The sequence below is a fragment of the Oncorhynchus clarkii genome, chromosome 1 (assembly GCF_045791955.1).
Source record: "Oncorhynchus clarkii lewisi isolate Uvic-CL-2024 chromosome 1, UVic_Ocla_1.0, whole genome shotgun sequence".
NCBI lineage: Eukaryota > Metazoa > Chordata > Actinopteri > Salmoniformes > Salmonidae > Oncorhynchus > Oncorhynchus clarkii.
In genome coordinates, this window is record NC_092147.1 from 70,832,695 (window position 1) to 70,859,757 (window position 27,063).

General features: G+C 41.3%; 1 protein-coding gene across 1 annotated transcript in view; it reads left to right on the plus strand.

Moving 5' to 3' along the window:
* LOC139411608 (proprotein convertase subtilisin/kexin type 2) overlaps nt 1–27,063 on the plus strand; it is a 78,276-nt gene that overhangs the window by 31,855 nt on the left and 19,358 nt on the right. Inside the window, exons 7-11 of the mRNA XM_071158185.1 lie at nt 3,210–3,298; nt 3,913–4,088; nt 18,175–18,390; nt 20,119–20,219; nt 22,290–22,517. Coding sequence (XP_071014286.1) covers nt 3,210–3,298; nt 3,913–4,088; nt 18,175–18,390; nt 20,119–20,219; nt 22,290–22,517 — 810 coding nt within the window. The remainder of the gene's footprint in view (nt 1–3,209; nt 3,299–3,912; nt 4,089–18,174; nt 18,391–20,118; nt 20,220–22,289; nt 22,518–27,063) is intronic.

Sequence of the window (27,063 nt, forward strand, 5' to 3'; positions counted from 1 at the left end):
ATTTCTCTACTGCTGGCCATGCTTTCCACCTGGCTACCCCAACCCCGGCCAACAGCTCTGCACCCCCCGCAACAACTGGCCCAAGCCCCCCCAGCTTCTCCTTCACCCAAATCCAGACATCTGATGTTCTGAAAGAGCTGCAAAATACGGATCCCTACAAATCAGCTGGGCTAGACAATCTGGACCCTCTCTTCCTAAATGTATCTGCCGCCATTGTTGCAACCCCTATTACTAGTCTGTTCAACCTCTTTTTTTGTATCGTCTGAGATTCCTAAAGATTAGAAAGGGGCCGCGGTTATCCCCCTCTTCAAAGGAGGAGACACTCTAGACCCAAACTGTTATAGATCTATATCCATCCTGCCCTGTCTTTCTAAAGTATTCGAAAGCCAAGTGAACAAACAGACCACCGACCATTTTGAATCCCACCGTACCTTCTCCGCTATGCAATCTGGTTTCCGAGCAGGTCACGGGTGCACCTCAGCCACACTCAAGGTCCTAAACGATATCATAACCGCCATCGATAAAAGACAGTACTGTGCAGCAGACTTCATCGACCTGGCCAAGGCTTTCGACTCTGTCAATCACCAAATTCTTATCGGCAGACTCAACAGCCTTGGTTTCTCCAATGACTGCCTCGCCTGGTTCACTAACTACGTCTCAGATAGAGTTCAGTCTGTCAAATCGGCGGGCCTGTTGTCCGGACCTCTGGCAGTCTCTATGGGGGTGCCACAGGGTTCAATTCTCGGGCTGACTCTTTTCTCTGTATATATCAATGATGTCGCTCTCGCTGCGGGGTGATTATTTGATCCACCTCTACGCTGATGCCGCCATTCTGTATACATCTGGCCCTTCTTTGGACACTGTGTTAACAAACCTCCAAGCGAGATTCAGCGCCATACAACACTCCTTCCTTGGCATCCAACTGCTCTTAAATGCTAGTAAAATTAAATGCATGCTCTTCAACCGATCGCTGCCTGCGCCCGCCCGACTAGCATCACTACTCTGGACGGTTCTGACTTAGAATATGTGGACAACTACAAATACCTAGGTGTCTGGTTAGACTGTAAACTCTCCCTCCAGACTCACATTAAGCATCTCCAATCCAAAATTACATCTGGAATCGGCTAACCTATTTCGCAACAAAGCCTCCTTCACTCATGCTGCAAAACTTACCCTCGTAAAACTGGCTATCCTACTGATCCTTGACTTCAGCGATGTCATTTACAAAATAGCCTCCAACACTCTACTCAGCAAATTGGATGCAGTCTATCACAGTGCCATCCGTTTTGTCACCAAAGCCCCATATACTACCAACACTGCGACCTGTATGCTCTCGTTGGCTGGTCCTCGCTACATATTCGTCGCCAAACCCACTGGCTCCAGGTCATCTATAATTATTCGCCGTATCTCAGCTCACTGGTCACCATAGCAGCACCCACCCGTAGCACGCGCTCCAGCAGGTGTATTCCACTCGTCATCCCTAAAGCCAACACCTCACTAGCTTTAAGTGTCAGCTGTCAGAGCAGCTTACCGATCGCTGCAGCTGTACACAGCCCATCTGTCAATAGCCAGTCCATCCAACTACCCACCTCATCCCCATATTTGTTTTTGTTTTTCTGCTATTTTGCACACCAGTATTTCTACTTGCTCATCCTCATCTGCACATCTATCACTCCAGTGTAATTTGTAATAAATTGTAATGAATTATTTGCCACTATTGGCCTATTTATTGCCTTACCTCCTTACTTCATTTGCACACACTCTATACAGATATTTATATTGTGTTATTGATTGTACGTTTGTTTATCCCATGTGTAACTATGTGTTGTTGTTTTTGTCGCACTGCTTTGCTTTATCTTGGCCAGGTCGCAGTTGTTAATTAGAACATGTTCTCAACTGGCCTACCTCGTTAAATAAAGGTGAAATAAAAAATATATATAAAAGAATCTCGCCACGTAGCTCTAGTCATTAATATCTTTGGGCCCTCATAGCTGCTGCATTACTGCAGTCCACAACACATACCGCCCAGACTAGTTATTAAGGAGATATATCATGGAAGGTAGGTACTGTGAGTTAGAAGATATTGTGTGTTGCAATTTATTCCTGCATATCTGTATGAGTGGAAGTGAAGATTGGCTGATAAATTATGGATTCATTTAGTTTGATAGCTTGTCATCTGTAGAGTATTTAGACACAGTTTAAATGTACTCTTTATTTGGATGAGTTGCCTACCTTGCTTTACATTCCGGTGATGTAAATCTACCTAGACAATGCACTCTGTGAGATCTTCTACAGGTATGAGAGATACACAGAGATACGGTGGCTAGATTGGCATTTGTCCACTCGCTCCTGTCTGCAGTGTTCACAGGGGCGACCTTATGTCCGATAGCGTCGTATCTTTCTCCCATCGCCAACTCAGACTTCATGACCCACTGCTGCCGAGGGCACCTCAAGGACTAGACGATTAAACATAGAGAACACCATCTACCCTCACTGCTCTCCATTCTCCACCACACGTGTGTGCGTGTGTGTGTGTGTGTGTGTGTGTGTGTGTGTGTGTGTGTGTGTGTGTGTGTGTGTGTGTGTGTGTGTGTGTGTGTGTGAGTGTGTGCGTGCGTGTGTGCGTGTGTGTGTGTGTGTGTGGTGTAGCGTCGCTGCTGCTGAATTAGTGCAGTGCAGGACTCTGTGGCTAATTAGCTGTTTGTTTATAAATAGCAGACTTTCTGTGGCAAAGCATGCTGGGAAAGCCGAGAGGGCTCACTGCAGCTACCCTGTGGGAAGCCCCCACACACACAAACACACAGGCACATAGGCATGTGCACACACACACAACGCAATTTTGCCTTTGTATGACCTTTTAAAATGCCATCTCCTCAACCAACCATCGGATTTTAATGCAAATCGGAGATTCTACCAATTTCTTAATCTTCTTTCGAATGAATGTGGTAGGAATTGTTGAAGCTAATATTATCCAGGTGGCGCAATGGGCTGATTCCTCATTCTAATTCTTATTGATTTGTGCCCCAACCGGTAATTTGTGTCTTCCAACCGGTAATCCTATTCCTGATAGGCATAATAGGTTTACACAGAAGTCACAAAGTCTACAATAGGTGGTTAAAGACCTGGTACATTGACCTAATACATCGATTCCCAATATGTTTTCCAACCTTAGCCCATTCCCCAATCTATCTGTGTGTTTCTGTGTGTAGTCATGGAACAAGGTGTGCTGGTGAGGTGTCTGCAGCAGCCAACAACAACATCTGCGGAGTGGGAGTGGCCTACAACTCTAAGGTGGCAGGTATGTAGACTACTCTAATACTGTGGTAAATAACAGCTGGCTTGGATGTAAAAGTACTAGTGATCACAGTCATCTTTGAAAACTTGTAAAAGTGGCAGTCATAATAACCTATCCAATGCTTTTTAACTTTAGTAGTAGATGTAAGAAGAATCAAGTTGGCTACATAGCCATTTTTTCAGCCCTTGTAGCTAGTGATAGCTGGTGACAGTGATTTTTGGAACCTGACAAAAAAAACATTATTTTCTTGGTATTTCATTTACGTTTCCTAAAAGTTAAAAAATGTATACGTTTCATTTCAATGTTGATAACCTATAATTTCCATTCTCAGAGTGTTAATAAAACCTCCCAGGAAGACTTTCAAGGAACCATAATAAACGTTCTCAGAACCTCCCTGCAAACTAAAAAGAAACATTCTCAGAACGTTTAAAAAACAGATTTACCAGTCAGGAAATGTATGGTTTGTTCCCACAACCAATTTGAAACCAAAAACAGGAACCAAATGTGCTAGCTGGGGATATTCAGTCAACAGTGGCTTAGAATTGTAATAGTGTGTACCTTACACTCTCTGTCTCTCCACACCTGCCTACTGTTCTCCTCCCCCCCCTCCCCCCCAGGTATCCGCATGCTAGACCAACCCTTCATGACGGACATTATCGAGGCATCGTCCATCAGCCACATGCCCCAGGTCATTGACATCTACAGTGCCAGTTGGGGGCCCACCGATGACGGCAAGACAGTAGACGGACCCCGAGAGCTCACTCTGCAGGCCATGGCTGACGGAGTCAACAAGGTACTCACACACGCACATGCACACACACACACACACACACACACACAAACACAAAAACACTGGTCTAACTGTGGATAGCAGGGTTGTAGAGTACTTGTCTTACTCAGATAACTGAGTTCTTTGAATAGGCACACAGTATATAAGACTCGAGTCACAAAATTGGAAAAAGAACAGCTTTACACAAGAACAGCCTTACTGTTAGACACTTTCAGAGACACCCTGGAACACACAGTTATTTAGCATACTGCCTGTGCCAGTGACAATTAGCTGCTTGATTAATCATAATACCACATGCAGAGGGGTAGTCTGGTCTGCTCTGACCAGATCTCAAGCAGCATTACTGAATAGGTGCAAAATGTGTTCTAAGCCTGGCTAAGATAAGCACAACTAATCAAGCAGTATTTCACTCAGCCTTCTAATATATATATAATATATATATATATATATATACAATATGTACACCATTACGTAGGTTAGGCAGGATGCACATTGTAAAACAACAACCCAAGATGAGAATCATTCAATTAGCATTTTTTCCATTGAGCAGCCATGCATGTTTCCTCAATTTTCTTCAACAGTTAGGGAACACTTGTCACCCCCACCCTGGTCCAATCACTTCACTCTAAACGAGTCACTTAGTTTGCATCTTGAGCGAGGCGGCTTCGTTTCGCAAATTGACGTGGATAATGGAAACAAATCACACGGAATGTTCCGGGACGGCGCTAGATATATGAGAGTGCTTGTTGGAGCGCCGGAGACAGAAGCCGTGCACATAGGTGATCTCACCGTATTTCAAACAGCACTTTGCAATGTAAATGGAAAGGGAGGTATAGATGTGAAGAGAGGGACGCGTACGTAACTCTGGTGAACCTAGATCCTCCACAAGTAAACCGAAGGGATTTGAGATGCAGACACCTCTCGTGCTAAATCTTCAACTGGAGTGGAATACTAAGTGTTTCATATCACCCAACTGGGCACAAACTGGCTGAATCAACATTGTTTCAACGTCATTTGTCAACATATTGTGATGTGGAATCTAAGTGGAAAATACTGTACATTGGATTTGAAAAAGGTAATCACCGTAAACTGTTGTTCCGAGGATGACATTTAAACCACAGGATTATGTCATTATGGTAACCAAATGTCAACATAGACAAACCTTTTACAACATTTGTTGAATTAGTACTTTGAAACCAGATTTTCTAAATTATATCTCATTCAGAAAATAAACTATAGGCTTGGCAGCACCTCCTACTGGATCTACCAACATCTACCCTTTAGTCTCCCATTCAAGGTTTTAACCAAGCCCAACCTTGCTTAGCTATGATATTTGTTACTGACTATTACCAATGTACTATCGTGAGAATGATTGTTGAGCTCTCCCCACTTAAAAAATAATAGATTCACTGTTGCTTTCGAAGCCATTCCAAAGGGTAGGTTTAACAGAGCCAATTAAATGTGCTATTTAGTCCTCTAGCATTTGTAAAGTCATCAACAGCAATCACTTCAATTCAACCCAGAATTCAACTAAAAATAGACAATACAATAGGTCTAAGGTTTCAAGCTCTGATTTACATTTAAAATGTGATACTATTTAGTGATGTTGAATTGTGTGTCGTTGTCAACGCAACCAAATATTAACATTTGAAGGATCTGTATCTTCTGCTTGGAAAATTCCATCTCTGCCAATAATTAGCCTGGCTTTAATTCCAGTTTGTCTCCAAATTAATCATTAGATTTCCATCTCCATCTCAACCAAAAATCCAAGTTAAAGAGTAGGACTAAATTAAATCTTTATTTAAAAAGGAATTTAAAGTTTGATTTAATTTGATTTAGTCCCATTCTTTTGAGGACTAAGTCAGTGGTTACTGTAACTATACATTTCTTTTTATGTAATCATATAAAGTGTGCATGTTCAGGATAGCATACAAATATCGTCACAGGTCTTTGGATCTTCACAATTGCTCCAATAATCTGTGCAGAATCTTGAACGGCATTGGTCATTTGAACCATGTAATTTTAATGTAATCTCAACTGCAATCCAGGTCATTTGGTTCTGCTATTAGATGAAGCACAGTGATAACATTTTCATCTGTTGTACAAATAAACAAAATATCTGGAATTTGTTTGTGCATTCAGTTGGCTGAAAGCATAGTGATACACATTGGAAATTCAACTAACTTTGGCTGTCTTTTTGAGTGGGTGAGTTCTAGGCTGTAATCTCTGTGATAAACGTCTCAACCAAATATTACCCAATGATCCATGTTGAAATGACATAGTGTGCCCAGTGAGAGCCCATTTGTCATCCCAAAACTGTTTTATGATATGAATATGTTGTTTGCTCTTTTCAATTCACATGGTGTATCTGTTTCGTATCTGATTGTTATGGTCGAGAAGAGAGTTGCTATAATAGAGAGAGAGAGAAAAAATAAGATGGTTTGGAACAATATAATACAATGCAATACCTTGTTCAGAGAACAGATAATGCCCTATTGGAACACTTAGTCCCCTTTTCTTAGCCCCTTTCTCAACCCTTTACTGAAATGATCAACCAGTATGCTAATTCGGATTAGATTGGGATTGGGTTCAACAGGGCTCAATCAGATTTGTAATTTTACATCCATGGACAGATTCCATATTCAATTGCATTAACCGGAAATGGAACTGACCCTGGCTTTGATGCTGAGGGTCAAGCTCAGTGGCTTTTCCACCACATTACCTCTCTGTATCCACTCCTATGAGCTCAGTGGCTTTTCCACCACATTACCTCTCTGTATCCACTCCTATGAGCTCAGTGGCCATACGTGTAAGGAGAGGAGAAAATGAAAGCAATCAAGAAAACTAATAGCATCCGACTGGGCACACCACATAATTTAAACCTGGATAATTGGATAATATTTGATTGAGACGTTGATCAATGAGATTAAATCAAATCAAATGTTCTTGGTCACATACAGTACACATATTTAACAGATGTTATTGTGGTTGTAGCGAAATGCTTGTGTTCCTAGCTCCAACAGTGCAGTAGTATCTAATAATTCACAACAATGCACACAAATCTAAAAGTAAAAGAATGGAATTAAGAAATATACTGAAAAATATTAGGACGAGCAGTGTCGGCCTGGCATTGACTAAAATACAGTAGAATACAGCATATACATATGAAATGTTTAGAACAGTATGTAAACATTATTAAAGTGTCTGGTGTTCCATTATTAAAGTGACCAGTGATTCCATGTCTATGTACATAGGTCAGCAGACTCTATGGTGCAAGGATGAGTAACTGGGAGTAACCGGGTGACAGTCTGATGGCCTTGAGATGCTGTTTTTCAGCCTCTCGGTCCCAGCTTTGATGCACCTGTACTGACCTCGCCTTCTGGATGATAGTGGGGTGAACAGGCCGTGGCTCGTGTGGTCGATGTCCTTGACAATCTTTTTGGCCTTCCTGTGACATTGGGTGCTGTAGGTGTCCTGGAGGGCAGACAGTGTGCCCCCGTTGATGCGTTGGGCAGACCGCATTACTCTCTGGAGAACCCTGTGGCTGCGGAAGGTGTAGTTGCCGTACCAGGCATTCATACAGCCCAACAGGATGCTCTTAATTGTGTATCTGTTTGGCTTTCTTCACCACACTGTCTGTGTTGTGGAGAATTTCAGATTATCAGTGATATGTACGCAGATGAACTTGAAGCTTTTCACCTTTTCCAATGCAGTCCCGTCGATGTGGATAAGGGCTTGCTCCCTCTGCTGTCTCCTCAAGTCCATTATCAGCTCCTTTGTTTTGTTGACTTTGAGGGAGAGGTTATTTTCCTGGCACCTCTCCGCCAGGGCCCTCACCTCCTCCCTGTGGGTTGTCTCGTCATTGTTGGTAATCAGGTCTACTACTGTTCTGTCGTCTGCAAACTTGATGATTGAGTTGGAAGCGTGCGTGGCCACGCACCCATGGGTGAACAGGGAGTACAGGGGGGCTGAGCACCACCCTTGTGGGGCCCCTGTGTGGAGGATCAGCATAGTGGTGCTGTTTCCTACCTTCACCACCTGGGGGCGGCCCGTCTGGAAGTCCAGGACCCAGTTGCACAGGGCAGGGTTCAGACCCAGGGCCCCAAGCTTAATGATTAGCTTGGAGGGTACCATGGTGTTTAAGGCTGAGCTATAGTCAATGAACAGCATTCTTACATAGGTATTCCTCTTGTCCAGATGGGAGAAAGCAGTGTGCAATGCGATGACGATTGCATCGTCTTTGAATCTATTGGGGCGGTAAGTCATTTGAAATGGGTCTAGGGTGTCAGGTAAGGTGGCGGTGATATGATCCTTAACTAGCCTTTCAAAGCACTTTATGATGACAGAAGTGAGTGCTACAGGGAAATGGTAATTTAGTTCAGTTACCTTTGCTTTCTTGGCCACAGGAACTATGGTGGGCATCTTGAAGCAAGTGGGGACAGCAGACTGGGATAGGTAGAGTATGTCTGTAAACACTCTGCGCATGCTCCGAGAACATGGCTAGGGATTCCGACTGGGCCTGCAGCCTTGCGAGGGTTAACACGCTTAAATATCGTAGTCATGTCGGCCACGGAGAATGAGAGCCCACAGAAGGTGTTTAGCTTGTCTGGGAGCAAGACGTCAGTGTCCGCGATGGGGCTGGGTTGCCCTATGTAACCCATGATTGTCTGTAGACCCTGCCACATCTGCAGTATTTCTTTAGTGCCTTTTTGCAAACAGGATGCATGTTTTAGAATATTTTTATTCTGTACACGCTTCCTTATCTTCACTCTGTCAATTAGGTTAGTATTGTGGAGCAATTAAAATGTTGTTGTTCCATTTTCAGTTTTCTCCTATCACAGCCATTAAACTCTGTAACTGTTTTAAAGTAACCATTGGCCTCATGGTGGAATCCCTGACGTTTTCCTTCCTCTCCAGCAACTGAGTTAGGAAGGACGCCTGCATCTTTGTAGTGACTGGGTGTATTGATACAACATCCAAAGTTTAATTAATAACTTCACCATTCTCAAAGGAATATTCAATGTCTGCTTTTGTTAACCCATCTACCTATAGGTGCCGATCTTTGCGAGGCATTGGAAAACCTCCCGGATCTTTGCGGGGTAATCTGTGTTTGAAATACACTGATCCACTGACCATAAAGATTATTGTATGTGTGGGATACAGCGCTACGGTAGTCATTCAAAAATCACGTTAAACAGTATTATTATACACAGAGTGAGTCCATGCAATTTATGTGACATGTTAAGCCCATTTTTCCTCCTGAACTTATTTAGGCTTACCATAACAAAGGGGTTGAATACTTATAGCCCCAAGACATTTCAGCTTTTCAGGTTGAATTGAAACAATAGCTGTTGATGACTTTGCAAGTGTTATATACAGTAGTCCTAAATAAAATCATTGATGATATACTGTCTGAATGATAGTGTATGGTCAGATTTAATTTGCTCTGTTAAACCTACCCTTTGGAATGACTTTGATAGCAACAGTAAACCTATTGAGTTTTTAAGTGGAGATCACTCTACAATTATTCTCATGCACATTGATAGCACATTGTCCAGTAGGAGGTGATGCCCAGCCTATATACAGTTGAAGTCGGAAGTTTACATACAGTGGGGCAGAAAAGTATTTAGTCAGCCACCAATTGTGCAAGTTCTCCCACTTAAAAAGATGAGAGAGGCCTGTAATTTTCATCATAGGTACACTTCAACTATGACAGACAAAATGAGGGAAAAAATCCAGAATATCACATTGTAGGATTTTTTATGAATTTATTTGCAAATTATGGTGGAAAATAAGTATTTGGTCAATAACAAAAGTTTATCTCAATAGTTTGTTATATACCCTTTGTTGGCAATGACAGAGGTCAAACGTTTTCTGTAAATCTTCACAAGGTTTTCACACACTGTTGCTGGTATTTTGGCCCATTCCTCCATGCAGATCTCCTCTAGAGCAGTGATGAAATTTACAAATGCCTGAAGATCTGTACACAAAGTAGTACGCAAGTATAAACACCATGAGACCACTCAGCCTTCATACCGCTCAAAAAGGAGATGCGTTCTGTCTCCTAGAGATGAACGTACTTTGGTGTGAAGGGTGCAAATCAATCTTAGAACAACAGCAAAGGACCTTGTGAACATGCTGGAGGAAACAGGAAGGAGAATTATTTGGATATATTGAAGCAACATCTCAAGACATCAGTCAGGAAGTTAAAGCTTGATCAAAAATGGGTCTTCCAACGGGACAATGACCCCAAGCATACTTCCACAGTTGTTGCAAAATGGCTTAAGGACAACAAAGTCAAGGTATTGGATTGGCCATCACAAAGCCCAGACCTCAATCCCATAGGACATTTGTGGGAAAAATGAAAAAGCGTGTGCGAGCAAGGAGGCCTACAAACCTGACTCCGTTACACCAGCTCTGTCAGGAGGAATGGGCCCAAAAAAATTGTGGGAAGCTTGTGGAAGGCTACCCTAAATGTTTGACTCAAGTTAAACAATTTAAAGGCAATGCTACCAAATACTAATTGAGTGTATTTAAACTTCTGTCCCACTGGGAATGTGATGAAAGAAATAAAAGCTGAAATAAATCATTCTATCTACTATTATTCTGACATTTCACATTCTTATAATAAAGTGGTGATCCTAACTGACCTAAGACAGGGAATTCTTAAATGTCAGGAATTGTGAAACTGAGTTGAAATGTATTTGGCTAAGGTGTATGTAAACTTCTGACTTCAACTGTATTGTTTTTTTTTCTTTTCTGATAGTGGATATAACGTTGAAGATCTGACGTTGTTTTAAGGAACAAATTCAACATATTTTATATAAGGTTTGTGTATGTTGACATTTGGTTACCATAATGACACAATCCGGTGGTAGAAATGTTACCATTTTTTCAAATCCAATGTATTTTCAACATAAATTCCACGTCACAATACGTTGACAAATTAAGCAATGTTGATTCAACCAGTTTGTGCCCAGTGGGATACAGCTCTGGTATGTTTGTACAACCAGGAATGGCTCCCTCCCACATCCTTTCACATTATTAGCTCAACAGCTAGAGCTAATGAGTAAACAATTATAGTGCTTTGACTAAACCTGAGATTTGTTTTGGTTGGTTTGTGACACTAGCACTAAAATACACTATCTGTACTGTTGCTGGAGTGAATAAAAGACGGTCTTTCTCTCCCTCTCCAAAATGCATTTTTTTCCCCTCTAACATCTTTCCTCTGCACGACTCTTCAAACTCCCACCTCTTTCTCGCGTTCTTTATGTAACCGATTGTCAGCAACAGAGGATGAGAGCTATCATAGCACAAATATGTGTCAGGTATTAGAGATTGAGGAAAATAAACCACAAACTAAAAGCTTGACACTGGTGATTCTCTACATGATACCGTTATGGATGTCTCTCTGACAAGGTAGCTACAGGTCTTGGTATAAAAACCATAAAATATGATCATCCAGAGGCGGAAATAACTTAACCCAACTATGGAAGCTGTCAGAGAGCAAGAGAACATTGCTTACATCTGCTATGACAGGCTCATTGTCCACCTTCCCTCCCAAATGCCTGGGAGGAATGAGAGAGCCTCAGGGTCAGTATTTTCAGCCTTACATCAGACATACACATTTATGTTGTCTCCAATGTATATCTATCGCTGATAAACTACCAAGGAAAGGACTAATAATAGCCCATATTAATATATGTTGCCTTTGAAATTATGTTAATGAAATCATTAACTTGTTAACATCAGATAACATTAATAAACGTGCCATCTCTGAAAGTCACTTAAATCATTCCCTTGATGACACAGCAGTAGCAATACAAGGATATAACATCTACAGAAAGGAATGCCTTTAGGGGAGGTGTTGCTGTATATATTCAGAGCCTTATTCCTGTGAACTTAGAGAAGATCTCCTGTCAAATGTCGTTGAAGTGTTGTGGTTGCAAGTTTACATCTAAAGCCTATTTTTTTGGCGTGCTGCTATAGGCCACCAAATGCTAACTGTCAGTATTTGAATAAAACTGTATGTGTGCAATGCTTGATAATGTGTGTGATGTTAACAGAGACGTCTATTTCCTGGGTGACCTGAATACTGACTGGTTAGCAACTAGCTGTCCTCTCAAGAGGAAGCTTGTAACTGTGACCCAAGAGGAAGCTGCAATATGACCCAGGTTATCACTCAACCAATTAGAGAGCATGCCAATAGTGTTGCATCTGTGACATCCACTTGTATTGATCATATCTTCACTAATGCTGCAGAGCTTTGCTCCAAAGCAAAATACATTTCCATTGGCTGAAGTGACCATAACATTGTGGAAATAACAAAAAAAGCCAAAGAGTTGTGCCAAAGGTGGGGACTAAAGTAATTTATAAGAGATCATACAAAATGTTTACTCAGGATTATTTTGATGAAAATGTAAAGTTTGTTGGTCTGATGTGTATGAGAAAGTGAATATAAATACAGCACTGGAAGTATTTGTAAAATGATTCACACCAATTGTTGACAAGCATGCACCTGTTCAAAAACTAACTGTGAGAACTGCTTAAAGAAAAATGCGAAAGAGGTGGCAAACAATTCAGGCTGCTCAACATACTGTAAATTGAGAAATGTTGTGACTGAACTTAACAAAAATTTGAATCAATAATATTACCAAACAAAGAGAAATGACATAAAACACAATGGAAAAATACTTTGGATTACTTTAAATTATATCAGCTGCAGAAAACCCAGTTCATCTCTATCATTCGTTGAAGTTGATGGGTTATTTATGTTGCCAATCATTTCAATCACTATTTCGCTAATCAAGTGGAAAAACTCAGAAGTGAGATGACAACATTGATCATTTAACAATCATATTTTTGTATAAAATATTTACTAATGAAAGAGAAGGATTACTGTTTTGAATATGGTCAAATTAGTATGGAAGAGGTGGAAAAACTATTGTTATCCATCAATAATGATAAGCCACCAGGTATAGACAACCTTGATAGGAAACTATTTAGAATGGTAGCAGACTGTCTTGCCACCACTATTTGCTATTTATTTAACTGAAGCCTAAAGGAGTGTGTGTGTCCACAGGCGTGAAAGGAAGCTAAAGTAAATCCACTGCCGAAAAATAGGAAAGCACCCTTTGCTGGTTCTAAAAGCCACCCAATCAGTTTGCTGTCAGTTCTTTGTAAACTGAAGGGGATTGTGTTTGGCAAAATACAATGCTATTTTCACAGAACATGTTAACTACTGACTTTCAGCATGCATACAGAGAAGGTCACTCAACTTGTACTGCACTGACTTAGATGACTGATGATTGCTTAAAATAAATGCATAATAAGATGATAGTTTTAGCTGTACTGTTAGATTTCAGTGCAGCCTTTGATATTATTGATCATGAATTGTTATTAAAAAACTCACTTGCTATGGCTTTACATCACCTGCCATCACATGGTTGGAAAGTTATTTATCCAATAGGACGCAGAGAATGTTTTTCAATGGAAGTTTCTCTAACATCACATATGTACAGTGCGGTGTCCCTCAGGGCAGTTCCTTGGGCCATTACTCTTCTCTATTTTGTTTTATTTTTTTGTTACAAAGGACTTACACAAAGCTAGAATGACACACTCTACAAGTCAGCACCCAAAGCCAGTGAACTCACTGAAATTCAAAATAAGGAGATACAGTCAGTATCAGAATGGGTGATTAATAATAAACTGGTCTTAAATACATTTAAAACATTCTCTTAAGATCTAAAGCTCAACTGGAGTTGTACATAAAGTGTATGCCCATTGAGCAAGTTGAGGAAGCTAAACTCCTAGGTTTAACATTGGATGGTCAATTATCATGGGCAAGTGATTTTGACAACGTTGTTGTGAAGATGGGGAGCGATACTGTCATAAAAAGATATTCCGAATTTTTCACACAAAAATCAACTACTAGTTGTACAGGCTCTGGTCTGGTCCCATCTGAGTTTTTTTGTAAATCGCTTTGGTACTGTTTTCACAAGTATGTGATACATTTTCACAACTCTTAGTACAAAATTTCAAACTGGCCATATTTGTAACGCAGCCAGTCTTTCATTCAAAACCTGTCATTGTGCATTCATTTGGATTGTAAACATCTCTCCCCAGACAACCATTGATTCAAAATATGCCTGTATTGTGAAATGTAATGAGAAAATTGTCTTAATCATCTAAATGCAACATAATGATATCTTTTCAATTTAGTCGTTTTAATGACCATTTAATCAAATAGCAAACAATGCAAGATACATGTTTCAAATTTCCCTTAGAAGTGTTGAAAGTAATATGCTACAGAACTGTAAATTTGACCATTTTCACATTAGGCAATACACTTACATTACCCAACAAAATTGACAGAAAATATATCATTTCCGTAATATCTATACAATGGGAAATCAAAGGTGTGGTCATTGAAGACATCCTCTACAATTATTCATGCCAGTTTTTATATATATTTTTCAGATAGAATTGAAACTGTCTGTAATCAAATGTAAGAAATTAAATGAATGAAAGTAAAACACAACGTTTAGCACGCATTCATTTGTATCAAATAAGTTCATATTCATTTTTAAACAACACCATACTAATGTTTTAACTTAGGAAGAGTTCAGAAATCAATATTTGGTGGAATAACCCTGATTTTCAAACACAACTTTCATGCGTCTTGGCATGCTCTCCACCAGTCTTTCACATTGATGTTGGGTGACTTTATGCCACTCCTGGTGCAAATTCAAGCAGCTCGGCTTTGTTCGGTGGCTTGTGACCATCCATCTTCCTCTTGATCACATTCCAGAGGTTTTCAATGGGGTTCAGGTCTGGAGATTGGGCTGGCCATGACAGGGTCTTGATCTGGTGGTCCTCCATTCACACCTTGATTGACCTGGCTGTATGCAGAATTGTCCTGCTGGAAAAACCAATCTTCAGAGTTGGGGAACATTGTCAGAGCAGAAGGAAGCAAGTTTTCTTCCAGGACAACCTTGTACGTGGCTTGATTCATGCGTCCTTTACAAAGACAAATCTGCCCCCATTCCAGCCATGCTGAAGCACCCCCCCAGATCATCACCGATCCTCCACCAAATTTCACAGTGGGTGCGAGACACTGTGGCTTGTAGGCCTCTCTACGTCTCGCACCCACTGTGGAATTTGGTGGAGGATCGGTGATGATCCTCCACCAGACAACCATTGATTCAAAAATGTCCACCTCTTTGACGGGTCCAATGCCCACCTGTTTGATGGGTCCAATGCCACCTGTTTGATGGGTCCCATGCCCACCTCTTTGACTCCTTTGATGGGGCCCATGCCCACCTGTTTGATGGGTCCCATGCCCAACTCTTTGACCCCTTTTATGGGGCTCATGCCCACCTGTTTGATGGGTCCCATGCCCACCTCTCTGACGGGCCTCTTGTCCACAATCTTTTTGATTTATTCCTTCTATCCTGCTCCATGTTGAAAGACATTGCAAGTGTTCACACACACCCTTTTATTTGATGACCCAGTGTGCTTAGCACAATGTTAAGTCAATTAGCAAAATAACCAGTAGTCATTATGTATGTTAATCATCTATCATACATGTCATTTAGATGTTTATACTTTACAAACACACATTTTATTTCTATAGTTCTCAATTTACATTTATAGTAGACACACCAGTTTAAAATCTATAGGTTTACCAAACAGTTAAGTGATTAACCAACCATTAAGCACAGTTGGATTAAGTGACAGTCAAATGTATTTCAACAAATGAGAAGAGAATCATATGAATAGTATTGTGAGCATTGCATTGTGAAAGGCAATTACTTTGTATGAAAGTTATTTCTAGATGAAACACTGATTAGGTTTGCTGAAAAAGTTACTGTATGATGTTGTGTGTTGTGCTTAACGTTTAGAAAAAAAACAGACTTTTGTTGAGTTTTGTACTAATAGTTGTGAAATTTTACCACATACTTGTGGAAATAGTACCAAAGCGAGAGAAAAAATAACTAAGAATTACTGTCCGGTAATATGGTCAAGTACAGCAAAGAAAGACATAGCAAAGCTGCAACTGTCTCAAAACAGAGCAGCGCACCTTTCCCTTAACTGCTGTCGTGGAAATGACCACCAGGGACACCTGAAGTCAATATTAAATGAATCATACGTTATTGACAGCAATCTGGAGAGGTTCCAACAAACTTAATGCACCATATTACACGTTGGTCGGGAGCTCCGTCGGGGCATTAGTTCTCTTATAAACTGCTTACGCAGACAAGTTATATTTGCATGATTTACAGTATTCATTATTCATTCAAAATTAACTTTTGGATCATGCATGTGACCGACCAATACCTAACGAGGCTTCTTCTCTCAAAGCTGAGACCTTAAAACTGAGATATCCCGTTCCGTTCTCAAAGCAATGTTCTGGACGTACTGCCAAATTGCTTGTACTGATAGTGAGGATTCCTCCCAAGCACGATCAATCAGTCACTTGCATGAACCCAGTCGAATTGGTTATTAGAAAGCACAAACATAAAATGTTCATTCACACTGCACATACAGAACTAACATCAACAACATGCATGCCAGTCTTTTCTGGTTGATGGTTGACAAGAGATGAACTTCTCTTAGAGTTTTTATGAGAAATAATACTGTGATGAAATTTCCAGATTGTCTGCATAATCAAATAACATTCAGCCCAGACACCCATACATACAGTACACGACAAGACATGCCACCAGGGGTCTCGTCACAGTCCCCAAGTCCAAAACGAATTCACAGCAACTGACATTTTTATGCAGAGCCATGATCGCATGGAACCCCCTTCCATCTCCAATTACTCAAGCAAACAGCAAAAGAACCTTTAAAAAACGGATTTAAAAACAACTCATGGAATGGAGGGGACTGTGAGGGGGGGGGGGGGGGTCACAAACACACGCACACACAGACACACTCTAACACACACTATGATTTAGTTGTATTGTTTGTATACTTTTTTATTTTAAATTTGTGTGACTTTTCTTTTCTATCAGTGTATCAGTGTTTTGTTACTTGTCATGTATTGTGATTTTTGTGGACAACAGGAAGAGTAGCTCTGCTTGCTTAAAAGCTAATGGGATCCAAATAAACAAATAGGCAATTGCAAATTTTTTGCTGTATTATTTGATAATAGTAGCAGTGGTAATAGTCATAGTAGCAGTTGTAGGGATAGTCAGGCAATGTTTAATTATACTGAACAAAAATATAAACGCAACATGTAAAGTGTTGGTCCCATGTTTCATGAGCGGAAATAAAACATCAATTTTTTTGCCATATGCACAAAAAGCTTATTTATCTCAAATTTTGGGCACAAATGTATTTACATCCCTGTTAGTGAACATTTCTCCTTTGCCAAGATAATCCATCCACCTGACAGGTGTCGCATATCAAGAAGCTGATTAAACAGCATGATCATTTCACTGGTGCACCTTGTGCTAGGGACAATAAAAGGCCACTCTAAAATGTGCAGTTTTGTCACACAACCCAATGCCACAGTTTTGAGGGAGCGTGCAATTGGCATGCTGACTGCAGGAATGTCCAACAGAGTGTCATTTAATGTTAATTTCTCTACCATGTCAGTTTTAGAGAATTTGGCAGTACGTCCAACCGGCCTCACAACCACAGACCACGTGGGGCTGAGAAGTATTTCTGTCTGTAATTTAAGCCCTTTGAGAAAAACTCATTCTGATTGGCTGGGGCTGGCTCCCAAGTGGGTGGGCCTATGTCCTCCCAGGCCCACCCATGGCTGTACCCCTGCCCAGCGATGTGAAATCCATAGATTATGGACTCATTTATTTATTTTTATTGACTGATATCCTTCTAGGAATTGTAACTCAGTAAAATCTTTGAAATTGTTGCATGTTGCGTTTATATCTTTTTTTCAGTATAGCATGATTGTAGTCTTCATTATTAGCAGTTTTTATGATCATTGTTGGAACATTGTAAAATAATGTAACTAGTTTTACTACTACAGCACTACTGCTAATGTACTGCTTCCACTACCACTACCACTGTTTCTACCACTATCACACATGCTGAAGTCAGTTGATGTGTTGTCTCGTAGGGCCGAGGAGGGAAAGGCAGTATCTACGTGTGGGCATCTGGAGACGGCGGTAGCTATGACGACTGTAACTGTGACGGTTACGCCTCCAGCATGTGGACCATCTCCATCAACTCAGCAATCAACGATGGTCGTACGGCTCTGTACGACGAGAGCTGCTCCTCCACCCTCGCATCCACCTTCAGCAATGGGCGCAAGAGGAACCCTGAAGCTGGCGTGGTGAGTGTGTGAGAAAGAGTGTGAATGACAGAGAAAGAGAGAAAAAGAAAAAGAGAGCATGTGTGTGTGGTTGACCAAGTTCATCTCATTGTTATCCTCAGTCTGAGTACATTGAGAACACTGAGTGCTCAGATTTGTATGATTTCTATCCCTGAATCCAACCCTACAAAGACAAGGTTGCATAATGATGTGGTCTTTTCAGCCAACTTTCCATTGTTCTGTGTCGTTACGAGACATTAACTATTCACTGAAGACTGAATACCTATCCCTAATTGTATGCACTCTTTCTCTGTGATTGATTGAGGGATTGTTCTATTTTCTTTCATTTGAACAATCCCCAGAGATGGAAACACGGCACTCAATCTATTCCTTATTTCAATGTATGTCAGCCCATTCAGCAGAAGAAAAGCTCTGGGATGAGACAGGGGAGGTTATAAGCCTGTGGGTTCACTGTGGGTGTGACATATCAGGTGGAGATTGAGGGGGCAGATGTGTGATCAGTTATACATCCCACTTTCTAACACAGTGTAACAAAGAACATCTGGGGTCCTCGAAGTATCGGGCACTGAGATAGACAGCTCACAATCTAGTGGTCCCCGATTTAATGTCTCCTCATGGTCTAGTTTTCATGGATAATGAAAGAAGATAGAAAAGAGGACTGGAAGGAGGGAGATTGTTAAACCCTTTTCATCTCTGCTTACTGTCAAACAGGACATACAAGTATAAAATAGGATTTTACTATAAGGAAGATGTAGGCAGGACACAGTATATTTTACTATTGTTCCCCATTTGTAGATTGTATGTGGTCTGGGATTTGTTCAGGTTATTGTTCATTTTAGAATACATAGAATATATATTGAGAACAAACTCTGTCCCTGAAATGATCTGTGGGTCTAGAAGACAAGCCAGTTGCTCAACAACCCTGTGACTGTTTCATATCTGTCATCAGAGTAGAGGATTGGGACAATGACTTAGCAGAGACACATGGGCTACAACTGTCTGCTTTGTTGTTATTTCAGTATTTATCTGGGGAATTATGTCACCGGGCAGAGTTATCACAAGACAATGTGTGAATCATCTGTGCCTTAGATAAATGCTCTGCGAGAGAGAGAGAGAGAGAGAGAGCGAGAGAGAGAGAGAGAGAGAGAGAGAGAGAGAGAGAGAGAGAGAGAAAATACCATCTGACCTTGATGGTCATACTACAGTCATTCTGGTCATTTTGGTCATACTAATCCGTTTCACTCACTCCTTTGAGTTTTCTCTTGCCACTTTGCCCCACGGTAGCTTGTTCTTCCGTTGTTTTGTTGTTCTGTAATTCGTAGGCAACTTTTTAAGAAAGCACTATATGAATACAATTTGATTTGATTGTGTTCAGTCAAGGCTATTCAATCAGAGAATATTCTGACAAATAAATCCCCCTCTCAGTGTATTGATTTTCAAGAGATGTCTCTCTCCAATATGAGAACCATATTTGGTATTTTGACTTTCACCAGGAAGCCAATGACGGTTGAGAGAGACAGGAATTCCCTCGTGTGCTTCTCTCTCTCTCTGACTAATTGTATATTATCTCTGATTATCTGTAATTAAATTACATATTATGAATCACATGTTTACTGAATCATTTGCATTTCTGAAGTCTTCTCTTCTCCACTTTCCACTCCACTCCTCTCATTGAATGTTGTTATTCCACTGATATGATTACAGTCTTCCATGGTTGTGTTATACCAGGCCACCACGGACCTGTATGGAAACTGCACCTTGCGCCACTCTGGAACATCAGCAGCAGCTCCTGAAGCAGCCGGAGTGTTTGCCTTGGCATTGGAGGCCAAGTATGCACACACACACACACACACACACACACACACACACACACACACACACACACACACACACACACACACACACACACACACACACACATTACTGGTCAGTGCCTGAAGGTCTTACAATCAGAGGAGAATATGGCTGTTCTAACTCTGTTAACATGGACAAGATGTGGTTCATATCTTCAGCTCCACACTGACTGAAACCTTGGCTGTCTCATTACATACGACCTATTCCCTTCACTGTCTTTCTCTCCCATATTCTCTCTCACCCTCCCCCCTCCGTTTCTATCCTTCTCTCCAGAACACTTCATATCTTCCCTCTTCACAGAATAATTTATTAAACAAAGCTACCATTAGGCCAACAGACCTACTCCATGAATAAAAGGGAAAGTTGTTTGTTGTCTTGCCCAGTTATTACTAAGTCTCTGTGTTCGTGCCAGGGATACAAATCATATTTGGCCTGGCGTGTGTTCTTTATACCTCGTTACATGGCTGAAACACAAGGTTTCTATTGTAGATTTGGCCCAAAGTGCACGTTCATGTTTTATGAATTACCAAATGGCCCATATACATGAACCAGAGCAACTCAGCGCTAGCTGGTGATGTAAGATGATGGTGAAGTGTTCTCCCAGCATAGCCAGCCGGGACGCGTATGTCACGATGTTGCCCAGTGAACCGTACAAATACCTCAGCCCATTTAGACGATGATAAAATCCATAATTAATAATGCAACGTTTTGTTTTGGGGTTTTATTATGTTCAACAAAGATTGCACTGTGGCAACAGCAACATTTACAAGTCTTTCATTTCATACATCATGAATTCACTGCGGATGTGAAAACTTAGCTTAATTTGGTCCTTATGGTCTCGAAAATGTAAAACATATGCTAATGAGGTCAAATGGCACATTTGATCTGAATAATATAATACATTTGACTTGATAGTTACTTTAGATACTATGGAAGCATGTAAAGTGAAGTCCTGTGAGCTAGGCCAGGCTCCAGCTGCTCCAGGAAGACCAAAAAACGATATAAAAGTAGTATATTCTGAACATTCTATCTCACGTACAAGATGCAAGTAGAAGGGTTTCTAGACAGGTTTCACCCACTGTCCCCAATCGTTTTCAATCCTTTTAACTCAGACAGCCCTTTTGCCATATTAAGGGCTGGTGTTTTTGTTCTCTATGCCATTAGCCAATGGCACAGACCAGGACTGTGTAAAGAGAAGCTGTTTGCTTAATACACAATAATGATGTTAGTGTCAGGGGCAGCGGATGCTAGCACTGGCTAGAGGTATAAAGCTGGTGTGTGTTAGTGAGTGCCGAGACCCTTTTTACTGGCCAAACACACTTGGACTGTGTGGTGTCAGGATTCAGTGAGTCAGCACAGAATAAAGCTGTTGTTCCACAGTAGAGATAAGCAGTAGAGACGTGCGGCCAGCCGTCTCAAAGCAGACCCTTTAATGTTCACACATCTGAGGCGTTATCATCAAAGTGTATCAAGAGATCAGACCTTCATTCCATTCATCACTTTTATGACAAAATGCACCAGAATCCATTCAGTCTCTTCTATTGGATGTGTTGATCATTTCCCTTACTTTGTGACTTAGAAGGAGATCTAGCACATGATTTGCTGGATTTGATCTTTATTTAACTAGGCAAATCAATTAAGAACAAATTCTTATTTTCAATGACAGCCTAGGAACAGTGGGTTAACTGCCTTGTTAAGGGGCAGAATGACAGATTTTTACCTTGTCAGCTCGGGGATTCGATCATGCAACCTTTTAGTAACTAGTCCAGCACACTAACCACTAGGCTACCTGCCGCTCCACTCCATCTGATACTTTCCTGTACTGTGCTGTGCTGTGCTGTAGATGGGTGGTTTGGATAGCTTGCTTGTCAAGGTGAATAGAATAGATTCATTAACATGTTATCATCTACTGCCCCTGTCTGTGAAGTACTGTAGTGTTGAACGTGTATATTATAACCATAATCCCTGATCAGACACCTGTGTCCACCTGGTACACACATCTAACTCTCCTCTCCCTCCCTCCCTCTCCCCTCCTCACCCCACAGCCCTAACCTGACATGGAGGGACATGCAGCACCTGTCTGTGCTGACCTCCAAGAGGAACCAGCTTCATGATGAGGTGCACCAGTGGCGGAGGAACGGCGTGGGCCTGGAGTTCAACCACCTGTTTGGTTACGGTGTGCTGGACGCTGGCGGCATGGTCAAGATGGCCAAGGAGTGGAAGACCGTCCCTGAGCGTTTTCACTGCGTGGCTGGATCATTGCAGGATGTCCAGTAAGTGACTGGGTTCTCTTCAGACTTAGCAAATTACCGACCAGGCTGAAACTAGAATTAGTACTAAGATGTTAGTTTGTTTTGATAGGTTTGTTTGTATTTAGCTAAGTCTGCTCCAGTACCTGACTGTGTGGTTCATCTGCAGTTAGACTCAAATTGTTAGCTCTATCTGTCTGTAGAATAGGCCTGTGTGTTACAAAGTGCTTTGATGCTGATTACAGTGGGTTTATCTGGTCTGTGCTGTGGGGTGATAGCCTCAGTGATATGATCCATACCTACCTGTTACAACTGCATGTCTGCCCTTGGTCTCCCCCTACCTCCCTCTCTCACTCCCCCTCACTTTCTCATTCACTGTACCCTCTGCATCAGCCCGTTTCTGGAGCTTTGGACTTATGTCCTCCAGTGTGTCCCTGCGTGAGGCTCACAAGCACCCACCCACACACACACACACACACACACACACACACACACACACACACTATAATTAGACCCCAACACATCGCTTGGCACAGCTTGCCCTAGCAACCCTGTCAATAAGACCGAGTAACAGGCGTGGAGGGACGTCATGACTGTCTGTGGGTGTGAAGGTGGATTCTATGTGTGTGTCTGGGGGCGAGGTCGGTGTGTGTGTGTGTGTGTGTGTGTGTGCATACATGTGTGTGCGTGTGACTGCCCACATCTTCCTATGCTGACCTTTCAATAGATATCACCCCTCTCATTTTCCTTCCTAATCTGTGGTCCACAGTTGGGATGGCCATGGCAACACAGCAGAATGGCAACCAGAGTGTGTGTGTGTGTGTGTGTGTGTGTGTGTGTCAGAGGAGCCCAGTCATGGCAGAGTCAGTCGCTGGTGTGTGTGTGAAGATAAGGTGTGTATCTAAGCTCCTGTAATGACAGCCTTTAAGTCCAGTGTAGAGGAGGCTGCTTTTACACAGCAGGCCTGAAGTAGGACATACCCAAATCTAAATGCCAGTAGCTCAGGACCTGAAGCAAGGATATGCATATTCTTGGCACTATTTGAAAGGAAACACTTAAGTTTGTGGAAATGTGAAATTAATGTAGGAGTATATAGCACATTAGATCTGGTAAACTTGTTTTTTGTTTGTTTTTTTGCATCATCTTTGAAATGCAAAAGAAAGGCCATACATTGACCTATGAATCTACTTTAGATGTTGTCCACAAGAGGGTGGCAGTGTGTGTGCAAAGTTTCAGACTGATACATTCAAGAATGACAGCTCTACATAATATTTAGTATCAAGTCTCCCAGGTGTCCCTCATGAGTTTGCCCAAATGTACCCAAGTGGCCGAATTGGTCAACTGATACATTTCCAAGTACATAACTATAGAGAATATACACAAATGCTATGGTAATAAAACATTTAAGTTTACATACTCCCAGGAATGTGATACATGATGGATCATTAGCTTCGCTACAAAAAAGGTACTCATACCTCTAGATGGCCGGGTGGGGTGGGTGTGGAGCTAGAGAGAGCAGAGGGGTCAGACTGGAGAAGCCAGTTCCTACATTTGAATGAGTGGGGGATGGACTTGAATGTGGTGTTGGAAGTTGGCTCCCACAAGTCATCTTACTCCCTACCACTATTGAACAATTCTGTTAGAACACAAGTTTTCTGTTACTTATTTTATTTAACCTTTATTTTTTATTATAGCAGGGGGTGAGCACTGCATCAATACATCAAATACACAACACATATCTATAAACATATATTATATAGAGTATGGGGAACACAATCACTATAATGAAATATGTGTATCAATAGGCAATAAGATGCATAGACTATACTAATATATTGAATGCCTCAGGTCTATATATTATATAAACATATATAGAAATCAAATACAAATATCTTACATGAATATGAAACCATTTTAAAAAAATGGATTAGCACGAGAAGCAAAAACTTATTTGACTTTTTACCGATATAAAAAAGTAAGGTTACCTTCTCCTTCCAATCTTTCTTGTGCGCAGGACTCCTCATGTCGCTCTCCTGGTCAATTTCTACAATAATCTCATCCAAATGTGTATACTTGAAGTTCGATTCAGCGTTTTACTCTTAGTAGCCATGTTGTACTTTTTAAATTTTGAGAAAACTTTGTAGAAGAAAACGAGTGCTGCGCAACGTAAACTGAATTAATCGCATTGCGGCAGCCATAAGTCATTGGCCGTTACTCCTACAAAGGGACATCACATACCCATGTAAAGCCCAGCTCATTGGCTATCTAGCTAGCTATGTTTCAAATGATAGGTGGTCATTGAACCAAGAGACTGTCAATCAAGTGACCACCGCCCGTCTCATTGGTGCGTAATGATGTCTGTCCTTCGTGAGCTAATAGACGTGTTGTGTAGCCAATACGTAATGTGGAATAATGAAACAAAGTTTGGTTGCATTCTAGAGTGTCTGAGGATTACACAGAAAACGAACTTGACTGGGTGAAACAAAGTTTAGCCATTTAGATTTCATAGATTGTTTTGTTGCATGTTGAAATAGTCGGAATTCATACGAAACTCTCTATACAAAATGGATCGTGTATAAAAATTGATTTTATTAAACAAAGCTACGCTACATTGTATCTCTGGGAACCCCAGGATGACAAATCAGAGCAACATTACTGAATGTACTGTCAGAGGTGAATGTATCAAACCAGTTGCCTTGATAAAAGTGGCTTGTTGTTGTGCACTATCCTCAAACAATTGCATGGTGTTTTTGTTGCTGTAATAGCTACTGTAAATTAGACTCTGCAGTTGAGAGAACACACCACTGACCATTTTACTCTCACTAGCAGAGCTAGTTAGGCAGTTTTCATGTTATCCAGAGCATTGGTGGCTGTAACTGTGCTACTGGCAACAATTTAATTACGTTTTTTTGACGACGTTTACCGACACCTGCCATATTCAACGGGTGTTGTGCGCTTGTAAATTCATCAGTTATTCTCCACTCTGGCACACTCAGACAAGAGTGCTCAACACCCCGAGATGGCCCGACTGAATTTACATATGCACAGAGAGATGACACAAAGAGAGTCTGCCCTCACACATGTAGACACACACACATGCACGCACACACACATACACACATCTCTAGTGAATAGACATGTGGGTGGAATGTGCTCTGTTCATACGTGGGTTGTTTGAGTCAAATACAGTGGCATGGCCATCGTTTGAAATGCAGAGGGTCTTTGATAAGAACGTTATTTTGGGCTGATATGAGGCAAAGGGAAAGTGGGGTACCTAGTCAGTTGTACAACTGAATGCATTCAACTGAAATGTGTCTTCCGCATTTAACCCAACCCTTCTGAATCAGCACTGCAGCGCAGTACAACCAGGACTCCATCTAGTACCAGTGCTACATCAAAGTGCAGCAGTCCCCATTGTGACAGTGAATTAATTTTAATACAGAGCATCAGGACTGGATAGCCCCTATGATAATGGAGAATGTATCACGTCACACACACAGATGCACGCACACACGCACACACGCACACAGACACACACACACCACTACTTAACATCACTTACTGCTGTGTGCGTTTTGGTCCGGCTATCTGGGTCAGAACTTCTGATTATCAGTCCTGCTGTTGTAGTGTCCTCGGCTCGGCTGAGTTTGGGTTTTACAATCTCGCCTGGTGTCTCATTTCAGATACCTCTTCTCTCCTCTATTCTCCTCTCCTCTGTGTATTTGTATTTATTATGGATCCCCATTAGCTGCTGCCAAAATTAAGGAAGTTATATAATTGTAAAAACATTACAACAAATTTCACAACATATTAAGTGTGTGCCCTCAGAACCCTACTCTACTACCACATATCTAAAACACAAAATCCATGTGTACGTGTGTGTATAATTCGTAGGTTATAGTGTGTTTATTTTGCTTCACAGTCCCCGCTGTTCCATAAGGTGTATTTGTATCTGTTTATATTAATCTAATTTTACTGCTTGCATGTGTTACTTGATGTGGAATAGAGTTCCATGTAGTCATGGATCTATGTAGTTACTGTGCACCTAATAGTCTGTTCTGGGGACTTGGGGACTGTGAAGAGACCTCTGGTGGCATGTCTTGTGCGGTATGTATGGGTGTCCGAGCTGTATGCCAGTAGTTCAAACAGACAGCTCGGTGTATTCAAGTAGTGATGGATTCTATCTACTTTGAGGCAGGATGATATTGACATAATATTCATGCATATTATTAATGTTAGCTCTCTGTGTACCTCCAAGGGCCAGCCGTGCTGCCCTGTTCTGAGTCCCTCTTTGTGACACCTGACCATATGACTGAACAGTAGTCCAGCTGCGACAAAACTAGGACCTGTAGGACCTGCCTTGTTGATAGTGCTGTTAAGAATGCAGAGCAGCGCTTTATTATAGACATGACTCCTCCCCATCCTAGCTACTGTTGTATCAATATGTTTTGACCATGACAGTTTATAATCCAAGGTTACTCCAAGCAGTTTATTCTTCTCAACTTGCTCAATTTCCACATTATTCATTACAATATTTAGTTGAAGTTTAGAGTTTAACGAATGATACAGT